General features: G+C 41.4%; 1 protein-coding gene across 2 annotated transcripts in view; it reads right to left on the minus strand.

The window, feature by feature from the left end:
• Positions 1-271: 271 nt before the first annotated feature.
• SLC25A24 (solute carrier family 25 member 24) overlaps positions 272-23405 on the minus strand; it is a 42225-nt gene continuing 19091 nt past the window's right edge. The window contains exons 4-10 of one of the 2 annotated variants that reach the window (XM_075558842.1): positions 16290-16401; positions 13818-13976; positions 10860-11012; positions 8407-8514; positions 6909-7076; positions 5038-5188; positions 272-2344 (exon numbers count right to left, since the gene is read on the minus strand). In XM_075558842.1, the coding sequence (XP_075414957.1) occupies positions 2160-2344; positions 5038-5188; positions 6909-7076; positions 8407-8514; positions 10860-11012; positions 13818-13976; positions 16290-16401 (1036 nt within the window). In that variant the 3' untranslated portion in view covers positions 272-2159. The remainder of the gene's footprint in view (positions 2345-5037; positions 5189-6908; positions 7077-8406; positions 8515-10859; positions 11013-13817; positions 13977-16289; positions 16402-23405) is intronic. The other variant, XM_075558835.1, reaches the window with a different exon arrangement.

Raw genomic sequence — 23405 nt, forward strand, 5'->3', positions numbered from 1 at the left:
TGTCCCATACACATCACCTCATGCCCAGACTCGTGGCATTGGCAGTAATGAGTGTGGCCATTCAGGAAAGTCCCAAACACGTGGGAAGGCTGCGTGGGGCCAGGGTTTAAAGCATTCGATTCACACCTCTGCAGAAGACATTCCCTAGGAAACAGACTCGCCGTGTGTGTGTGTGTGTGTGTGTGTGTGTGTACACATGCACGCACGTACACCATCTTACAACATTTAAAAAAAACAGACACGTTGTTTAAAAACAAATGTTGTTGTTTTAATATAAATGGGTGCAAATATGCAGTCTGGTCACAAAGAACCTGTCTTCAATGCTGGGCTTTTTTCAACCGATATATGATCTTCCCCTCCACCTCCCCCCCCCCTCCAAATACAAAATACACAGACAAATCACATTCACACCTTCCAAATTTTAAGTAGCAAACAATTTAAAATTCATAATGAACAATGAACAGTTTCATATTTTTCAGCAGTTCAAAATTTTAAAACATTAGCAAAATTATTTATTTCCATCATTTTCACGAGTAGAAAAGAAAGGGAACGAAAGAAAGAAAGAACGCTCTGATCATGTATCTTTTCTTGGCAGACGGGGATTACTCAAAAGTGGAAAGAGACTCTGGAGATGGAAATGGTGGGGCATGTATCAAGATGCACACTGCGTTTCAGAGTGTGCCTGACAGCCAAGTCCAGCCTCCCTGTGATCCAGAACATTTAAGAGGTAGGTTCCACGAGCAAGTGCCTGTTGTTTCCCTAAACTGCTGCTCATGCGCAACGGGAAATAAAGCAGACATCAAACCAGTCTTTGGTTTAGGAACTACATAAAAAAGTGATGAGAAAAATTGTTTTAGAAAACTTCATTGCATAGAGTTCACACAAAGGGGGTGGGGGTTTGCAGGGGTAAATGACTATCAAGGTTGCTGCGGTACGGTAAAAAGGCTAGCTACCGACATTAGACCTTAAGTTTTCTATCTCAGAGCATGTTCCTAAGACGTCGGACAAGAGAAAATCTGAACGTGTATGTTTACAAATTGAGCTTTTCATTTAAATGTCGGTGTCTAGTGTACAACATTAATAGACATGATGGTTAAACATGTACTGGGCTGATGCTGCCCAGCTGGAAAATGGTGGGACCAAAGAAATCCAACAGGGAGAAAGAGATGAAGATGTCATTCTGCCTGACCAAACCTCTCCGTGGAAGTGACACAGGGGCATTCCCATGGCCAAGGATGGCCGCACTAGCCTTGCTGCCTCGGGGTCAAGAAGCAGAAGATACAGGACAGAGAAGAGAGTGACGCTGCTCGGGAGCTGACATCAGCAAAGCATTCTGGTTCCTGCCGCTTTTCCAAGTAATCACCAAATCTCTCCAAGGCGTTGCATTGTGTTGGTAACTTTAACACTAATATCCTGACATTTAATCACTGTGTGGCTCGATCCAGGAACCAAATAATGGTGTCAGTAAAATGAAAAGTGCCCAGTGACATAAAAATTGCCTCTTTATGCCTCCTTACACAAAACCGCGGTATGAATGGCCTTGGAGGTCACATGCTCTGAAATGCTGTCCTTCACGGTCCTTCCTATTTTGCTCCAAGAAAGAGAATAAGACAAGCTGTCTACTGACTGGGCTGCTTCAAAGGATGCTTCAATGCACTGATGTTCTATTTACGGTTCCATAAGGAAACAGTTTTAAGTCTAAAAAAATTTTTTTGTATATTGTAAGTCTTGAAGTTTTCTGATTGCTTTGTCTTTAAGGAAAAAGACACTCAAGTATAAAGGAATTGGCATATATCAGACCAACCAAAAGACACATTCATGACATAATTCTAACACAAAAAAGCAAGTACACTTTTCAGAGTTAGCATGTGGGGCCATTAGCTGCAGGAAGGATGAATAGGAAAATATAAATACAATTTGGTGGCTTTTAAAAATGGTATGAACTTATCAAAATGATGATCTTAAACAATTCTGTGCATATGAAATTAAGCCAAAGTATCTGGAGTGATCATTTTTATGGTGTTCTATTTCATAAAAAATGCAGCTTTCTTTGTGCCGAGGGCATGTCGCAACTACGAGAAAAGGAAGTCTAGAAATGGTCGAAAACTTCCATAATCACGTGAAAGGAAAACATTGAAATTTAAAAATGCAGCAGCATGCTATTTCTTGGCTACGCCTAAAGTTTGCTTCATATTTTCATACACCACGTAGCTGATGCCCACAGCAGGGAGCACCTTCATGAAATTCGGTGTGATGCCCCTGTAAAGTCCTCTTGCTCCTTCCTTGGAAATGATTCGTCGGAAGAGGCCAACCATGTTCAGCTGTGGGGCTCCATCAACCATGGCTAGAATAAAAAAGAAACCAAGCTAGTTCAATACTCAAGCAGGTTTCAGTTCGTTATTGATTATTATGATGAACAAATATGATCTAGGGAGGATGTCCTAGAATACAAAGAAACGTTATCATACATCCCGCGGGGCCCAGCAAGGTGGGTGCCCTCTTATGCAATCTCTGCTAGTACAGTAACCCAACGGGTGAGGGTCCTGCATACAATAATGATGGTAATATTGGTACCCTAAGTATCAGATACTGTGCGACACACCAAGCCTGCAAAGTAAACATTACTGTGGCCATTTTACAAATGAGGACACAGCAAGCGGGAGTAGCCTGTGCAGCGTCCTATACTACATAACTAGCAAGAGCAGTGAGCCATGCGCTGATGGTTTTTCTGACTCCGAAGCCCTTGTGCTTTCTACCACACCATGGAGCTCCTGGTATGGGTAAAGCACGGCATAGATAAAGTGCGCCTAAGGGAAGGATGCGGAAAATAATGTTGAAAGGTTCCGGAAGGAGGTCTAAATAAAGGGGGGGGAGGGAGACTCCGGATAGGGCAAGATATGACAAAATAACGATGTATAAATTACCAAGGGCACATGAGGGAGGGGGAGAGGGGAGGGAGGGGGAAAAAAAAGAGGACCTGATGCAAAGGGCTTAAGTGGAGAGCAAATGCTTTGAGAATGATTGGGGCAGGGAATGTATGGATGTGCTTTATACAATTGATGTATGTATATGTATGGATGGTGATAAGAGTTGTATGAGTCCCTAATAAAATGTAAAAAAAAAAGAGGAGAAAAAAAAAGAAAATGATTAGGACAAAGAATGTACAGATGTGCTTTATACAATTGATGTATGTATATGTATGGATTGTGATAAGAGTTGTATGAGCCCCTAATAAATTGTTTTTTAAAAAAAGGTCTAAAAATAATAAAATAAAATAATTTTTAAAAGGTCTAAATAAATAATAAAGCTCAAGGAATATTCTTAATTAAAACTACACCTTGCTGGCTCAGTAGAACAGGCTACTAACATTGAGAAGATCTAAAGCGCGTTCCTGATGCACAGCGTCTGTTCATTCTTCATCCACAAATCCCTCTGAGAAGTGGGTTTTACCTTAATCACGCCTGTTAAATTAAATGTACTGAAATACTGCTTTGGACTTAGAGCTGAGACACAGAAGACTCCAATATCAAGGTCATGGTTTGGGAAATCAGTGGACTTTGGTTCAAATCTCTTGCATTTGCGGTTGCCTGATAACTATCAACTTACGACTGCCATGGACTTGCTATTCTCATGTTTCCACTGCTTTTTGCGACATGTCCTCGTGCTGCAGAGATGGTCTTGCCGTAGTCACTGAGCGTGATTGAAATGTATGCCTGTGTCCAACCCTCATTGCTTTCTTAACCAGAGCTCAGGTACTTAAGTGTCTAACTTAAGTGAACAGCCAATGTATTAATCTCAAAAGCTTTCCTGTATATGAATGTTTTCCTTTTCTCAATAACACTTTAACTTCTTTACAATTGGCTAGATTAATGACTCTCTTATTAGAATTACCAAGTGTCTCATATAGGTTACTTTGATAATGCTGCCTTTAAAGTGGAGCAGGGATACACACACACACACACACACACACACACACACACACACACACGGATTTTGAGCTTTCACTTAATCATAAACCCTAATCTATGAACAATTAGTGCTGATGACATGGCCCTACTCGGCATGTGTTATGAAGTGATCACTGAAGATATGGACAATATAGCAGAGTGTGGTGAAATAATCAGACGGTGTCTGGCTATCAGAAAGAACAGCGTCTGGGGATGTAAAAGCATGTCTTATCGAGGTGTCCGCTAAGTCCACACAGAAGGAGCACAACATCCCATGTGATCCAAAGAATGTAAATGATAAAGCCCAACACCTGAGGAGGGAACTGTATTGAAGCTTAAACTCTCAGCGCTTGGTTTGCAGAAGGCAGGGAAAATGCAAAATCCATTTGGAGGGTCCCCATGAGAATTAAGCCTTCATGGAATTCCCTTGGGTCATTGACCAGAAGTGTGAGTAGTCTTGCCCTCAGACAGAGTGCGTTGGAAGTAGATTACTGCCAGGTGTACTTGGGATAAAATTTCACATGCTAGCATCTGCTTTTCTTTTTGACCCATTTTTTATTTGTTTCTGTAATCTAGTTCTCTTACATTGTATGGTTTTCCTTACATGACCCCGGGGTGAATCTGTAAAGAACTACTATAATCTGTAATAGTTCCCTAGGGTTTGGGCGGGGAAGTTTGGTGGGTAATGGGAAGCTAATAATAACGGGGGCAAGATTGAAGAAAATATTCTAAAAGTGTGTTGATAACTACGCAATTCTTTACAAATTTTTAGGCCATTGAATTGTATGGTACGTGAATTCCATGCCAATGAAACTCCTTCAGGGAGCCCTGGTGGTGCGGTGGTTCCACGCAGTACTGCACTCCGAGTGGCGGCAGTTGGAGACCCCCAGCAGCTCTGCGGGAGAAGCCCTGGGTTTTCTACGCCCATAAACAGCTACAGTCTCGGACACCCATGGGGTCACTATGAGTCAGCATGGACTCAATGGCAGTGAGTTTGGAGGGATTTTGTTTTCGAAAGCTATTTTTAAATAAATTAAAAAGTAATATTATTTTTTAAAGCACCATCACCATACGTTTAAAAATAACTCACCCTGAGCCTGCATGCGAGTCCTCACCAAAGCCAAGGGGTAGCTGGCTAGCTGGCCACAGGTGCTGGATAATGCACCGCATCCCAGCAGCACCACCACCCCGGGGTTGACGGTGTCCTCCGCAAAGTGTTCTAGCCAGTAGGACTTCAAGAGCTGCCACAGGAAAGATAAATTAGAAACCAGGCTTTACAGTGCAGTGCTTTACTCCATGTGGAAAATGTCCCGTGTCATGCTCTCATTTCTGTAAGACCAAGCGGCACATTCCCAGGAACAGTAGGGCCTAAGGCGTGCGCACGCGCGGTGTGTGTGCATGTCTTTGCAGTACATAGTAATACACTGATAGACTACTTCTATAGCTAATTTTCATTATTCTTGGCCACTACGTTCTATAAAGTTAACTCTAGCACTCAGCAGTTACCAAATGAACAATGGCATTATTTGAGCTCAATGGGATCTTACTACTTGAGTTTCATCTTTAGTACAGGAGCATGTTGGGAGTATTAATTGTGGAGTACAAATGCATTTTAGCATGTAGGTAAATTTTCAGAAAGGAGGGCTGTGAATTGACTGTAACTGTATCTCATTTTATACTTTGCACTTACACTATTTCATTTGGCCCTTATACAAACACTCACGGATCTTCTGACTTACTACATTGACATTCTGATTTAATAAGTGAGGAACATATATCTCAGGTGGGCTTTTAATAAGTGCTCAGACTCAGATCCCCGGACATGCTTTTTCCCTCTTCCCACACCCACTGCCTTCAATGCCCCGTATTTCCACTGCAAGGCAATCAATAGGAGAAATGATGGAAAATGTGTAGGCTAATCCACTTTTTGAATATAAAGTTTCTGTATATAAAAGTATATACTATATGCAAAAAACTCTAAAGCAAGCTTAATGAAAGTTAAAATATTTACACTATCTTTATATTTGCATACTGGGCTCCAAGTTGCAGACTTGGCTATTAGGGTTAGACCACAAGAACAGCCCTATACATGCAATGTTAAAAATTAAACTTCAGCGTCTTATTTTATGTCCATGTTGTACTATAACATGACAATAAAAAAGCAGTAATTCCTTAGAAACCGATAGGCTACATATTTGCACTGGAAAGCTGAAGTTAGGAAAGGGGGTGGGTAGAGAAGGCACTCTTTAAGCCACTCAACAACCAATTTAAAATTCTATGAACTAGGAATGCTCTCCTAAGGCGTGCCTCCACAGCTCTTCATCTATTTTATTCGACTTCTTGGCAGGACCCATTCCATGCCATGCTTTGCCTCTCGGTGCTCAGTGAGGTCACATTTACTTCTCCTTCGGTTGTGTTTATTTGTGCATCCACTGTCTCCCTCTTGGTTGACTCCACATCGGTGATTGCTACATAGTCTCCCAGTCCTCTCATCCCGGGAAAGTGGTCCTCTAACAGTAGGGCTTGCTAGACCTTCCCGTCTGCTTCCTTCCTTCACTTCACCAAGGTTCTTAAATATCACCTGGCACAAGAAACCAGCCTCTTGACTTTAATATAGTTTATGATGGGCCATTTTGGCTCATTTCTCTCCCACACAGAAATGTCCCTAGGGCCATCTTCTGAGCTGGGCCATTCTATCTGCATTTGAGTCGATAGTCTACAAGCTCTTCAACAACAAATATAAATCTCAAAGAAACCGAACAGAAAACTGACGGCACCCACACAGGGTTTTTTATTCCAAAGATATGTAATTAGAGAGTTCAAGTAACACACCCCTGAACCTACTTTTGGTTCCCAATGGTTCTCTGGTGTGTGTGCATGTGTGTCCTTTAGATGAAGTCCAATGTTAACAAGAATAATTCCGGAAGCATATTTTCAGATTCAAAAGACTGTTAAACTCACCTCATACACAGCGAGATCGATGCCTGCGTAAGGTATGATGCCCAATAAGTTGGGGATATAGCCTTTGTAAAGAGCCCCCATGCCTTCATGCTTCAAAATCTTCTTGGCGCAGTCGAATATCCCAGAGTATTGTCCAGTTTTGGCTACAGCCAGCCTGGTTTTGAAAACCTGGATATGGGAGAATATAACAAAATACTATTGTTCGCATGGACTCTACCATTACAGAATTTAATTACGGAAGTGGTTTCTCAAAGACCAAACCCTAGGGCTTACTGTTGATGTGCTCTCTGTGCTGAAGGGCTGAGGCCAGGATCACAGAGACTCCGTGGCTGCACAGGGAAAGGACCCTGCAGCAGCAGGGGAGGGAGGGGAGAAGGGAAGTGTGGGGGACAATTAGACATGGTGGTGAGCACACAGGTAGCCTGAAGGAGGCCTCCAGGGTTTCCACGTAGGAACACAAGTGGCGGTGGGACGGGGCTATTGATGGAGATGGAAGATATCAGAGGAAGAACAGGAGTTTCCACAGGCTATTTTTTGAGGGCTAAGTGGAGTAATACGAAATTAATATAATCCTACGATGTTTAAGGTGGTTACACAGAAGGCTATATTAATTTGCATACCACAAAGCAAGTAAAATTTGAGGCTGTAACTTTCTTCAGGCTTATCAGTTATTTAAAAAAAAACAACCTTCCTTAATAAAGAAATCCACATCTATAATATTATTGCTGCTCTCCAGCAGTCAGAAAATGTTCTCTAGAAAAAGCCAGAAGGTAAATATTTTAGGCTTGGCGGTCTTGCGACATTGGGTTGCTGTGGTGTGTTAAAAACAAGACAACACAAACTCTTAAGTTTAAAAGAAAAAAAAAGGTTTTAAAAGAAAACCTTTATGCAGGGCTCTCCAGTAACCAACAGGCCATGGGTCTGTAGGGTGCTAGTCCACCTTCCACGGGAAGCATCTATCTCATTAGGATTACTGTCTCCTACTCAAATCCTGCGGTGCCCTTGATAAAGGCATCATGCAGAAACTTTTTGGAGAGGAATGGGGTTCATAATTCCCACCAATACGGTGGCAGCCAAGATGACCTCCATGGGCCAGGTCTTCGGGAGCCCACAGCCTGTACAGTGCCCCCACACACACTTTATCAGGGTTGGTCTGGGTAACCCATAGAATATGGCAGAAGTGACCAAAGACTGGGGCTCCCTTGGGCGCTTGCTCTCTCTCATTGTCTGTCTCTTCGGATCATGGATTCAGGGGGGAGGCACCTGCTATTTCCTGAGGAGCCCCAGGCAGCTCGTGGAGACACTCGTGTCCCCTGACTGCAGGCTGAGGACCCTGAGCCTGGCACCCCGCTCAGCTCCTCCAAGATGGCTGACCCACAGATACTGTGAGTTAACAAATGCAGGGGTTCACAATGTTCCTTCAGGCGCATTGTGCTCCCCAGCACAGGTAACTAAGGCAACCCGGAACAGACTCCATCACCGCGACAACGGTTCTTACCTCCATGGGGTAGATAAAGGTCTGTGCTGTTGCCCCAGCCATGGAGCCTGAAAGAAATCGCTCCAGGGTTCCTACTTTTTGTCCCTCCTCCGTCAGCAGCTTTTTGTACTGTGTTAAAGAGTTTTTAAAAAGCGCATTAGTGCCAAAATAGAAATCACTCAACTGACAATGTGACAGCGCATCCATTGCGTTAACAGTACCCAGCAGAAAAAGCAAGACTGAATGTGGGGCCCTGCAGTCTACTGGACAGTGTTTTCAGACGAGGCCCCACACAACACAGATCTTGCATAGACACGGTCTGGGTGCCCCTTTCCTAAGACCAAGTGAACGCATTCTTTCCTGGAGGCAAAGAAAATAGATGGTTTTAGGGTATTTTTCCCATCGATTTCTTTAAATGGGTTACTGTTATCAGCATAAGTAAAACTCGTCGATAAGTACCACAAGAATCTTACCCAAACAACTTAGAAAACAGTAGGTAATAAATATAAAGATCCAAACACGGACGCATAGGTTGTGTAGGTAATAAATATGATTACGTGAACAGCTTTTGCGGGTAATAACTATAATACAGCTAGCCAAGGGCCTATGCCGCCCACCCATACTAAAGCAACCGGACCCAGCTCACTGGACCTTGTGGCAGCACCAGCGAGCCGGGAAGTTAGGGCCTCCGGGCGGCAGACGCGGACCCCCATGGCCCTGTGCACACTCAGAAAGCTGTCCGAGTGGCACTTTCCTCCCCTGTGACCACAGTAGCCATCTCAGGAGGGTGCCGAGAGGAGTAAACAGGGCAAGGTGTGCGGCGTCGCACAGTGCTGGGGCACACGGGCAAGGGTCAGGAAATGGGGTGGTTATTATGACTAAGAGTCCATCTTTAAACCGTTTGGACAGGAAAAAGACAAATTCACTGCCATGGAGGGGATTCTGACTCTTAACAAGCCTGAAGGACAGAGTAGCATGGCCCCTGTGGACTTCTGAGACTGTCGCTCTTTACAGGAGTAGAAAGCCTCTCTTTGGACTTGCCCCAAACAGACGGAGGTCTCAGCAGCCAGGCAAGCCCGACTCCTTCTCTCCGGAGGGTCCAGAGAGGTAATTGGCCTCTGACTCGGGAGGGGGCCACATGGATAAGGCAGAGGGGCGGGGGCGGGGGCAGTGAAGTTCCACTTGCTGGACTTCTCTGAGCAGTCAGTGGTTAGGGCCATACTTGTGCTTCCAGCGACCCCCATTGTCTGGCCACAGATGTGGTTCCTTAGGTCTACAAGGTCCCTGGTAGTGCCTTCAACAGCTCAATGCAGTTCCTCACAGATGTGTACTCTCATAGCAACATGATGCTTCTAGCTTGTGATAAACATGAAATCTGTTACTATTCCATGGAATTCTCCATACAGCAGATAATCCAACCCAAGAGATCAGAGCTTCCAGGTCCTCTGTGTTCTGGTTGTACCAGAATGCTAAGTAAAGCTCCTTTTTAACATTAATCTTATTAATTTTCCTGCCCACTGCCATTGAGTTAATTCTGACTCAGAGAGAGCCAATAGGACATAGCCGAACTGCCCTATTTGGGTTTCTGAGACTGTGATTATGAATTTTATATCATTTATAAAGAAAGACTTCTCCAAGAAGAAGAAGAGTTAGCATGCATAAATTAAAATATGGTCAAGCGGGCTCAGAAAGGAGTCATGTTGACTGGAAGCAAAGGGTGCTTACTGGTAATGCCCACGGTGAAAATCAAGCAAGATAAGTTCTAATCAAAATCCTAGAGTCTATTTTAGTCTGCTTTTCTATTTCCTAAATCAAGAAGAAGCCCCTAGACCCCTTGTCTTCATGGAGTGTCCACTCTAAATTTTTATTCAACTCAATTTTCTGAGAAATGTCAAATCATGCAAAGAATTTCAATTTAAAGCTTTCATTCCAGATGTTAGATTGGGATACTCTCCTAGAATATATGTTAATGTGAAATTTCTACTCTGAATTCATAATGAAGAGGCTAAAATTCTACCTTTCCTCTAAAATCTACTCAGACAAGGACACAGAAGTCTTTATTTATAAATGATATGAATTAGAATCACAGTATTTAATCTTGAAAAATCTCTGAATTCAACTAGTCCAATCTCCTATAAAGGAAGCCTGGTGGTTAAACTATGGGCTGCTAACCACAATGTCAGCAGTTCAAATCCACCCATTGCTCTGAGGGTGAGGAAGTTAGCCTTTCTGCTCCCATAAGATCTACAGCCTTAGAAACCCAAATAAAATAGGGCAGTTCTACTGTCCCATTGGCTCTCTGTGAGTCAGAAATAACTCAATGGCAGTGGGTTAACAAGAAGGTCCTCATGAAGTTCAAGTGGACAATGATGATGTAGAGCAACAATAGCCTTTGAAGGACTGTATGTGAACCGTTATTGAATCCCTTCACTAAGGCTTCCTTGCCAGTGAATTCGATAGGTGATAGTAATTACCTGTTCATACGCCCAGAACTTCACAGCTGTCTCAGGGGCAATTTTAATGACATTTGTCCCATTTCCTCTCCAAAGGGACCGGATGCCCCCTTCTTTCACCATCTGTCGAAAGCCACCAACTAAGTTCATCTTCTCTGACTTTGAGCCATGAACCTAAAGACAAAAGTAAAATGATGTCAAATGTGGGCCACGTGTATTGCAAGTATTTCCAAAGCAACTGAAAATTAGTCTCTCTTTTCTGATAGTATTTATAAATATAAATACAGTATTTATTCAAGAACCCAGAAAACTGAGAACATTGCAGGCCTTTGAACCAGCTCTTCGGGTTCGAACCCTTGCTGAGAATTGATATTGCATCCTGGATGTATGGAATTAGAATCTACAGTTTAATAAGCTCCCCAGGTGATACTTACAGATGCTGTTAAAATCTTAACTATGGTTTACTATATCTTGAGGGGAAATGCAATGTTCCAGCAAGGAGACGAGCCAGAATGAACTGGTTCAAAGCTCTAGTAATTACACCGTGGTGGGAGACATGAATAGAATCATTTTAGAGTTCTACATCTGAACCTCAAACTGAAAAGAATCTGTATTCTTCGTCCTGGAAAAGTAGACACAGAAGTTATGACCAAAGTGAACATGAACACGATCAATATTTGTAGATACAGTGAACCAGATTAGACAAATATGAGAATATGAAGCACGTTTTGGAACTCAACTAATTTTAAGAAAAGTGAAGAAGGAGAACACTGTCAGTAAAATAGTAACCCCTTCACACAACCATTAATATCGTCATGAAATTATAAATGGACATGAAAATGATTTATGCACATTTGTACATATCAGAGCTACAGATGCTGGGATGAACACAGCTTGGTGTCAAAAATAGTAATGCGTCCCTTCCATGGCATGGCCCAGGCCTCTCTAGCCAATAAACTCAAGAGCAGATGGGCCAACTGCCTAGTCCAGTGTGGACTGATGAATGACTTGCCCCAACTGCAGAGGTAGGAACGACCACATGCTAAAAAATACTAGATGTTATTGTTGCCTACATATAAACACTTGTTGAAAATAAATGATTAACTTTATTAAATAAATCCCAATAATCAAAGAAAGCTATCTTTGTGAATTTCAGCTTCCACAAAATAAGTGACTACCACACACATACCCAAAAGCTAAATCTATTACTACATACTTAAAAAATACTTTTGAAGTTATCTCTATTCCTAATAAATGAATATTTTATTTGTCTATAAGTGAGTAACATACCATATATGTAGAGTCAAACCCGGTCTTACTCTAACACTTATCCTTGTCTTCATGCATAAGGATGCCCCTTGCACAGAACTGGGGGGGGCCTCAGCAGACTCAGTCAACCAGTTTAATTCTCTTTCATTTCAGAGAGATCATTTCCTATCGTAGTGTATTTCTTACTCATGATACCAGTTACAGTTGCATTATTAAATCCCGACTAAGCCTATATTGTTGCTAGAATATAAGATTGTTGAGTGAAAAATAGCAAATCACTATTTGCTACAGTTTTCCTTCTTAGCATTTAGGACGATTAACACATAGTAGGTGCTCAGTAGTTACTTATGAAATTAGTATATTGTAAGTACTAGAAAAACCACGCTGGAATCAGATCTTTGGCTCTGTCTGCCGTGACGCAGTGAGAAAGAGCGAGGTACATTCCAGGTTCCCACGTCTCAAGTCAGGGAGCTACAGTCCAGAAGAGTCCATTTTATTTTCATTGATCAAGGTTCACAATAAATATTATGAGGAAAGAGAAAATATGAATGTTACACATAAATGCACAACCTCTCCCTTTTTAATTTAAAGCATTATCTCTGTGCCTAAATACATTTGGTACTTTGGCATATTCTAAATATCACTGTTTTTTCTATATAAAAATATAAGGACAAACATTAAAAGTAGTTGCATAACACACGCAACTTGGAGAGATTTTTAAGGTGCTACTAGTTTCCAGTACGGCAGCTACTTTCATACACCTTGTATCACTGAAGCCTTCCTTGTCGCATATTCTTACTCCAATTCCAGAGTGAAGGAAATGAGGCTTGGCGGCTTCATGCCGCGGGAGAGCCACAGTCTTCGAGCCAGAGACACCCCAACCCACTGCCACTGACTCCACCCACGGCGACCCAGCAGGACCAGGACAAGAGCTCCACAGAGTTCCCGAGACGGGCACGAATGGCTCACCATTCTCGTGAAGAGCAGCAGGTGGGCTGGAATGACTGGTGACCTGAAAGCGCTGCCCAATGCTTAACCCGCTGTGCCGCAAAGGCTCCTGGAATATACCCCATTCCTTCTCTAATCTGTTGTCAAGAACAGATGGTTTCAATTCTCTGAGCCCCCGATTCCCAGTGGTTAAAGTGAAGTTCAAGCTTCCATGTCATGGTCTTATCAGTAAAGAGTCCCAGGTCACCACATTGAGCACTAAGGCAACTTCCATCCCTGGACTTTCTTCTCTGTGAGCTCGCGGCCAGGCCAGGCTCCACGCATCATAAGCAGCCACGGCAGCCTGCAAACCCACCTCTTAATCTGCGACCTCAGCGGAAAAATCCTGTTAAAAAGTCTATCCTGGCTTCAAGACTGTAAAACTCACAACCTTTGACAAGGACCATCAAATAGAAAGGGGTAATCTTAGGAGAATCCTTCACAAATGGATGGAAATTTTGTTTTTTCATTAAACATTTCAAGTGTCAGAAGAATTCCAAAAGCTAAACCTACTTTACTTACACATACTAACCTTTTAAAGTTCGATAGAACACACAAAAATATTTCATGGACTGAATTTAACCACAAAATAGGATTTTTTTTTTAAGCTGTGAAAGGCTATGCATCAGAATTTTTTTCCAATTTCTTTTTTTAAAGCACCATTTTTTCATCCACTTTTCTTGCAATGTTTGGGAACACTGAACACTCGGTCACAAAGCTCACCTGCATCATGATTTTCAGGCGATCCAAAGGGGCCGTGCTGGTGCGAGAGACGGCACCAGCCACACCCCCCGCCAACAGCTGCCTCCACCACTGTCCAGAGAGTTTCTCATCCTCTGTGAATTCGTCTGGGATCGTTAAACTATCCCCGATGTCAATTCCCTGTTAAAAAGAAAACAGAATCCCATGTTCCTTCTACTAAACAGTAGATGAGCCCCGAAGTGCTTTTGTCTTATGAGAGAATCATATGCTGTTTTCTACTTAAGGACAACTGTATTTCTTAGAAATATAGGAACCGTTTTAAGTATATAGATTACTGTAAACACTTCATTCACTCTAAGTTAACCATACTACACATTCACAAAATATAAAAATTACCAGTAATTGCAAGATTGTAAGACCAACAATTACAATGTTTCTTCTGAATCCACCGAGAGTGGAGTTTTCTCTATGTCTCAGCCAGAGTGAAGGCATTCCCTTCACTCTGAAGCCACTGCCAGCAAAAAACTGTTGTCATGTGCAATGATACTGCTGAAAATTTTAACTTGCTGATTCTCGAAAATATTTCCCCTACCTCATAAAGTCCTATCTACATTATTCTTAATTATATAATATGATTCAAGCATTTAACTTTGAATCAAATAAAAGTATGCATATTAAGACTCATAAACTCATCCTTGTGAAATGCCCTATATGACTTGTAATTTAAAAATGCAATAGATTCATAAGATTTTGATAATAGGGAGGTATTATTGTAAATGACCCCTTCAATATATTCTAAGCATTATTATGGATTACTAACACAGCTTGACAGCAAATCAAGTCTTTTTTTTTTTTTGCAAATCAAGTCTTATAACAATATATTTACAATTTTATTACGGAAAGGATTTCAGTGGTAAAATTTTATAGGTAAGAATGTAGGGTTAAGGGACAATGCTATGGTAATAACTCTCTCTCGCATCACTTTAGTATCAATAAAATGAGTATGTGGTATTTAGCCTCAAACATTATCAATTACATCCAACGATATAAGAATATGATCATGTGAATCTACTCTGACATAGTATAAACTTACCTAAGCAACTTAACTCACTCTCGCTGCCATCGATTAGATTCTGGCTCATGGTAACCCTGTAGGACAGAGTAGAACTGCCCCTCTGGGTCTCCAGGACTTTAAATCTTTGCAGGAGTAGAAAACCTCATATTTCTCCTGCAGGGATACTGGTGGTTTTGAACTGCTGAACTTGAAGCCCAACAGGAACGATACTATACCACCAAGGGAGGCAAGGCAACTTAACTAGTAATAAGGTCTACACAGTTGAAAAGATATCAGTCACTAATCATTTTTCAGTGTTCCGTACAGATCTAGGCACTGGTAATCCTAGCAATGTGAACTTCAGGCTTCGCTTAACCTACTCCACAGAAGGGTGGTCGGGCTGTAAATCTATCTTTACAGATGCAGACAGCCTCGTCTTTCCCCGAGGTGTGACAAGTAGGGTTGAAGTTAGCTGTTAACAGTCCAATGTTTACCCTACAACCCCACCAGAAACCTCCTTGGGCTTCACTTAGTGCAGTGAAATTCTTACAATGTCTTTGTATACACTTGTACCAATTTACTGAAATACATGAAAGAAGCAAGAAGACAAGTCCATGGGTGCCTCAGGGAGGGAAGTCCCCCAGAAAGTCCCAACTGGCTTCAAGAGAAATCTGCACAACTTCATGTGCACTGGTGTAGGTTACTAGAATATTGAAAGGAATTCATTAAAAATTAAAAATTTGGGGAGATACAAACAAGATTGAAAGTCTAAGGAGATTAGCAAGAAAGAACTTTTGTAACCTTCAATGGTTTTATTATAAGTCAGTTCTCATGTCATTTGACTACACGAGCAAAAATCACAGAAGGCACCACTGCCCCTCCATTATTCAATGGTTGCAAAGACCCAGCCTGGCAGATATGAGGCACTGAGATTCACCAGGCTGTTTTGAATCTTTAAAAGACACAACTGTTACTTGCAGGTCCCTAAGATACAATAAACAAACAAACCTATTGCCACCCATCAATTCTAACTCATATCATAAGCATGACTGTAGTATAGAGCAAACCTGACGCACAGGGCTTCCAGAATTATCATCTTCATGGGACCAATTGACATACATTTCTTCCATGGTGATTCAAACCACCAACCTGTGGTCAGAAGCAGGGCACTTACTTAAATATAAATACAAGACTCACAGGTTATCCTCCTTAAATTCTGAACCTCTGGTAAAAACACATACCATATCTTCAAGGCTTATTCAGTCCTGGAGGTTTGTTTTAAGATACGCTCTGCCCATGCGTAATAGAACATGGAGTTACAGAGCTAGTGGGGACTTGCACCTCCTGACTGCAGGATAGGAGACGCTTGGGTGAACGCTGTACTACGGCTGATAGCTCCACTCCAACTACAGACAAGTCAGCACGTGAAGCGCACTTACAGTGGAATGTTTCCAGAAACGAATGATTTCCTCAATGTCATTAGCGGGATTGAATAAGAAGTACTCCCTCCATTCATTCCAGTCCACAGTCATGGTACCATCCGCATCAATGCTGAAATGGAAAAGACTCTGGTTGAAGATGTAACAAAACTGATAAACAAAACTATATTTACTGGCTACTTTATGAGGTAATGGTTTCTTTAACAATATCGTAGTTAAATGAAAAAATCCCAAATCACAAGTATCAATTGTTGGAATGGCAGCAAGTATTTGATGTTCTTGTTCCCACAGCCTTGATATCAACCCATAGCAACCCTGTAGGAAAGAGTAGAACTGTCCCCATGGGTTCCCAAGACAGTGAGCCTCATCCTTCTCCCAGGATTCAAACTGATGAACTTATTCTTGTTTGAAAGATTAAATGGACACCAAATTTACAGAGCCCTCTAATTGAACTATGGAAAAATATGATGTCTGCACTAACTCCTAATAAAATGGTTTGGAAGAAAAAATTGTAAAAGTAAATTAATAAAATTCTTAGTTAACACACACACCCATCTCCCGACCCCAAATAAAAGATTAACTCAAACACTGCCAAATACTAAGTCAGTGAGCTGTCAAAGTCAAAAGCTGAGAAGTTTGAGGAAGTCGTAATGTCTACATTCCACTGCTCTTTTCCTGGCAGTCTCAGGAAGTGTTTCTTCATGTCCTAGTGTAACATTGGAGTGGGATTTTGACATATGTTCTCAGTTTCCTTCAACAAGTTCAGAAAATTCACAAGTGGTCATAAAACATCAAACTCTTTATGACTGGGCCTGTTGAGTATTCAGAAATCCTGTTATCTCTTCTTCAACATTTAAAACAAATACATTTTAGACTTAAATAGTGTTTTTTTTCCTAAGCACGATTGTGAATTGACTATGCCAGGATTTCTGACTGTCTGTTCACTACTGTACACCCAACCCTCACAGTGTCAGTTCACTTGTTGAACGAATGCATGTCTCTGGAAAAAAAGTTTTGAAGACTCCTTCCAATGTTTCTCTGTCTCATCATTGGTGTTAAAATGATAATGTGACTCTTGACAAGAGCAGAAGGCCTCATCTTTCTCCCTCAGAGAGGCTGGTGGACTAGAACTGCTGACCTTGCAGTTAGCAGCCTAATGTATAACCACTTTGACACCAGGGCTCCTCAAGAAAAAGGTAGTTCAATAAAACTTTCTTTCAAATATGCATCAATGTGTTTCCTACATGCCACTTTGTACTTTGAGCCGATTATGTGAGATTATACTTAAAAATTTCACATCCCAACATACAGGTGTTAACACTCAATATATCCATGAGAGTCTTAATCACACTTTATGTCTATCACAGTGTTCTCAGTTATAGTACATACAGCTTTATTGTCATCATTATTTTATATTTTAAGAATAAGCTTTGAGCCACTTGTTTTAACTGAGAATGTGACAATCGGGTTAAGTGAAAAATGTAATTCACTTATAGTAAACATGAAAATGCTTTAGCCAAGAAGACTCAGCTGGTTAACTGAGTGATCGTCAAGATGAACAGGACAGGGGACCAGTAACTCTGTCCTCAGATGCTGCTCTGCCCACAGCATTCTAACCAGGCCGCCTCCTTGCTGGTCCTCATGTAGGCCCTCCACTGGTGGGAGTATTCGTTCCCCAGGGGTCCATGGACCTGACCACCTCCTCCTCTGTTTCCAACCTTGGTGCGAATGTCAGCTCCTCAACCACGCTGACCTAACTCCTTCTCAGCCCCACTGGTGAGCCATGCTGCTGTCCGCAGCCTCCCAGCACACTCGCCTTCCCTCACGCTTACCTTCTCGCAGAGTCGGTCATTTCTCAGGATGATGCTTTAGCATTGGACCCCATTCCCGACCTCCTCCACCTGCATACACACCATATTCCAAAAAGGCAAGGCTAGTTGTTGATTCTGTTAACTGAGATGGCCAAGGTGTCTAGCACACTAGTTTGTACAGCGTATGGCCTTGTCAAGCATTTATTGAATAAATAGTAAAACCCTAACTCTATAACCGAAAGTCACAGAACAGCCAATATTGACAATCGACTCCAGGGGCAAAATAGTACCTCGCTGCATCAATGAGCTAAAAAGGTGGAGCATCTCTTGCCAGGCTTACTGGCCATTCCCCCAGTGTGCAATGTCTATCAAGGTCTTCTGCCCATTTCTGATGGAGCTGTTTGTCTTTTTCTGATTTATTTATCGTTACATTCCTTTAAATAAGGGATCCCAATACTTCAAGTTACAAATTAGCAACTGTCTTCCCTTCGTGTCTGCCTTTTCTTTTTAATTTGTTTTTCATGGCTATAAATCAATGTTCCTAATTTCAGTGTTACTCAAACTATTAATATTTTCATCTACAGTGTTACCTTTAGAGTCTTTTCATCTTAAATAAAGTCTTTCTATTCATAGTACTATATATCCACATTTTTCTCTCAACAGTGCCCATAGTTTTATCTTTGACATTAAGGTTGATTTTTATGTATGGTGTGAGGTAATTATCCAATTGCATTTTTTATACATGAATAATGCTTGTACAGCCTCTCTTCTTCCCTGTGATTCACAAATTGAATGAATCTGTTACTCTACTTTATCGTATGGTTCACGGGTTATGTTGTTTATTTCTATAGGGACACCACTTACTTAATTATACCTTACTAACAACTCTTTATATCTGAGAGAGCAAACCTCTCCTTTTTGTTCTTTAAGGCTGTCTTAGTTAGATGTCTGTTTCCAAAGGGAAGGGTGGGGGGAAGGGGCATTAACACCAATGGAGACAAAATAGAAGAAGACTTCCAAAGTTAATTGCGATGATGATTAAACAACATTACCTAATATAATTGACTATTGCATTGTGAGATGTGTTCTTTATAGCCCAATAAAATTAATTTTTAAACAGAGATGGTTTCGTACTCTACACTAATACCATTTTATTACCATATGCTACACTAATACCGTATTATCACCATAACAAGGAAGACCCATTCCCAAATGAGATCATAAGCACATATTTTTGAGGGACACAATTCAATCTCTAAGAGGAAGAGCAGCTCCAAATGATAAGATGATTATAATGTTGGAATTTGGGGGTTGGTTAATGAAGCAGAATGAAGATAAAATCTTAGAAGATGAGGAAGGCAAAGAGCATTGAAGCTAGATGAGTCGCCTACTTGAATTTTAAAGTATCTAGGAGTTAAAGATAAAATGAAGGTTTTACAGGTGTTGAGATCCTTAATAGATGTTGGAAGAGAGAAGTAGAGAAGAGAAAATGAGAAAGAATAGATAGGACAATGAAAGCCTAAAAGGGAAATGGCTTTTGACATGACAGCAAAAGATAAAGATTTACCTGGTACACGTGGTTAGGAAGGATGGCCCTACCCACAGCTACTACTGAAAAGATGGAATTAAGGCTACATTTCAGGTAAGCCTTGAAGTGTTAACCACAAAGTTGGTGTTTCAAACCCACCTACACTCTAGGGGGAAGATGGGGCTATCTCCTTCTTGAAGGAAACCCAACACAGGCCTCTGTGAGTCAGAAACAGCCCAGTGGCGGGGGATTGAGTTTGGACATTTCAGTTAAAGGATTCCTCTCTTATTAATAATAAAAGCCCAACAGTACATAAGAAGCACATAATTCATTATTCATCAAGAAAATGCAAATCAAAACCAGAAGGGGCTAGCACTCCACAGCCATTAAACAAAAGCAAGTCAATATAAAACAGCTGTCTCCCAGTCAACGCAGAGCAACTCTGTAAACAGAGTAGACTTGCCCTGCAAATCTGAGGCTACAAATCCTCATGAAAGCAGACTAGCAGAACTTCTCCCAGGGAGTGGCGGTGGGGTTCAAACCTCAGACTCTTTGGTTAGGAGCCAAGTGCTCAATCACTAGGCCATTTGGATTCTTCATACCCATTAAGATGGTTTCCATCAGAAAAATAAACAATCACAAGTATTGGTAAGAAGACAGAGACATTATTGTCTTGTAGTACAATTGAGTCGGTCCCAAGTCACAACACCCCTGCCAGGCCCTGCAGCGTCATCAGAACTGTTATTATGTGGGAGACCATTGTACAAGCCCTGTGCCACTCCATCTTGCTGGGGGTCTCTCTCTTGTTTGCTGATGTTCTCCTTTACCAAGCATACATCTTTCTCCGCGGTAGAGTCCCTCCTGATTACATGTCTCATGTGAGAAGTCTCACCATACTCGCTACTAAGGAACATTCCCCTGTATTTCTTCCAATGCAGATTAATTCATGTTGGACTTCCAGCAATCCATGACAGATTACTATTCATCATTGAGTCCATAACCCAAATGCATTGATTCTCCTTAGGCTTTCCTTATTCATTGTCCAGGTTCCACATGCTTTATTAGGCCATTGAAAATTAGGCTCAGCTTCACCTTGGTGACACCTTTGCTTTTTGACATGTTAAAGAGGTATTTGCAGCAGATTTGCCCAATGTGATTTGTTGTTTGAGTTCTTAATTGTTATTTCCATTGTGCATCCAAGTGAAATGAAATCCTTGACAGCTTCCATCTTTTTTCCATTCATCATAACGTTGCATATGGATTCAGGTACGAGAGCTAATGTTTTCCTTAAGTTGAAGTGTAATCCATACTAGAGGCTACACTCCTTGATCTTCATTAGAAAGTGATTCAAGTCCTCCTCGCTTTCATCAAGCAAGGTTCCGTCATCTGCATATCCCCAATCTTGATGCCCACATTCTTCTTCATATAGTTCAGCTTTTCAAGTGATTTTCTCAGCACGCAAATTGAGTTAAGTAGAGTGAAAAGATACAACCCAACATAGAGCTTTCCTGGTTTTAAGCCAGGGAGTACCACTTGTTCTGGTCAGCAATTGCTTCTAGGAATTCTCAAAAATGTGATTATTAGGATTCTAAAATGGTGAAGTCACTTTACAACACAGTTTGGCAATGTTCAAAATGTTAAACGTAGAGTTACCACATAACACAAAAATGATACTCTTAAGTATATAGTTAACAGAAATAAAAACATTTGCTCATATAAAATTTTGGACACAATGTTCACAGAAACATTTTTCATAATGGTCAAAAACTAGAAACAACTTAAATATCTATCAAATGACAAATATCTAAACAAATGTGGCATGGGTCAAAATATTCCCGGAAAATTCCATTGTCTTTTCATTCCATTGCCCAATACAAGTATCACAAAATATGAGAGTTTGTATGTGTGTGTGTACACGTTTGTGTTTGTATCAACTTTTACACATCCATCTTTCTGTATTATCCGTGGTATATTACTGCAATTCAGTTTGGGATTTGCTATATGCCTAAAGCTGTACAAGAATGTGATATTTGGCTTTTGAATTAGACAAAAGCCTTCACACTTTATAGAAAGATCATGACTACACAAACAGAGTATTACATGTCCCATATCCCACTGTCAGAATGTGTTTATCTCCTTTCATTTTTTAGCCGTTCATTTCCTCAGGAAACCCTTTCTCATCCAGTATTATTACGAGCCTCTCCATGCTCAGCCTTGAGACTTCAGGCCCTCCTACTGAGCACTGGCTTATAAAAGAAATTCTATACCATTGGAATAGAGACAAATGCGACTGGAAGAGATACACCGATCCAAAAACCCAAACCCACTGCCAAGAGTCAATCCCAAATCATAGCGACCTTCCAGGACAGAGTGGAGCCACCCACTAGGTGTCTAAGGCTATAGTGCTTTACAGGAGCAGACTGCCTCAGCTTATGGTTAGCAGTAGAGTGCTTTTGCCACTACCCTACTGGAGCTCCCTGTAATAGATACAAAGGGAGATGAATCAGGTATTAAAACTTTTTAGAAGAGAACTGTTAGATAATGTTGAAGACTGTAAACATTCACAAGAATACTAATATAACTGCCCTTTTTGTTTTATTTTCATAAAAATTGGTCCCTATAATATTTTAGAACAGGAGTTTTTGAAGACACCTGAACTTCAGAGATGATTGCTGTATCCCATAAAATAAACTGTAATGCAACCATAAATATATAAAGGTTTGCTTCACTAAATACACTAATGGATTCCTCAGGGCAATGAAGTTCAAATTGTTTCTCTATTGGGAAACACAGAGAGAGCTTTGGAATTTCCCTCTGTGTTAGACAGGGTTCTCTAGAGAAACAAAACCAGGACACTTATGATATATTGATATGTATATGGATAAATACAGCATGGAGGAATATAACAGCTAATTATTCCACACAATAGTACAGAGGGCTCAGTCAATTCACTTCTGTGGAACAGTTAATATACTGGAAGTCCTTCCAATCACGAGAGCCTCTGGGTCCAAGGTCAAGGAAGCAGACAGCTGACTTCTGTTGGACAATGCAGACAGTCCAGCCACAGGCAGCAAACAGCAGGATGGGTCACCAACAGTCTGCAAGGTGACAGGATGTGACAGTCCAAAGCTCAAGTGATGTGCACACCAGCAGAGTGCCAAGGCAGGTCTCCAAGGAACCTCAAGCTCTAGAGACACGATCCATGGTTTGGCAGTCCCACAGGTCGTGTAGCTCACAAGTTGAAGCAGAGAACTAGCAGCGTCAGATTGGTCTGATCACCAGAGAGCAAGAAAATGAGACACGGGACTTGCCAAGTCATTTATCTCTTTGCCATCCAATCAAACAGCAACCGTATTAATCCCACATGTTCTTATTGGCCAGGTTGGCACAATAAACCTACCTGTCACACCCTCCTAGCTAGTCAGGCAAGCAGGTGAAATAATGTGATGAATCTACCAGACTCCTTATCCTGAAACAATGCATCTGCTGTCCCATTCAAAAGCAAACGAGGTGGAATGGGCAATGCCAAACTCTTAACTCCTCACTGACAAACCAATTGAATGCCTATTGCCATCCCACCCCTCCTTATAGCCCTGCAAGACAGCATCCTATCTCAACATGCATTTCACATTCCTACACTTTAATGAAAGAGTCCTGGTGGCATCAATGGTTAAGTACTCAGCAGAGAATGAAGGTCAACAGTTCAAACCCACCCAGCAGCTCTGCAGGAAAAAAGACCTAACAATATGCTCTCGTAAAGATTAAGCCAATAAAACA

The sequence above is a fragment of the Tenrec ecaudatus genome, chromosome 1 (genome assembly GCF_050624435.1).
Source record: "Tenrec ecaudatus isolate mTenEca1 chromosome 1, mTenEca1.hap1, whole genome shotgun sequence".
Taxonomy (NCBI): Eukaryota; Metazoa; Chordata; class Mammalia; order Afrosoricida; family Tenrecidae; genus Tenrec; species Tenrec ecaudatus.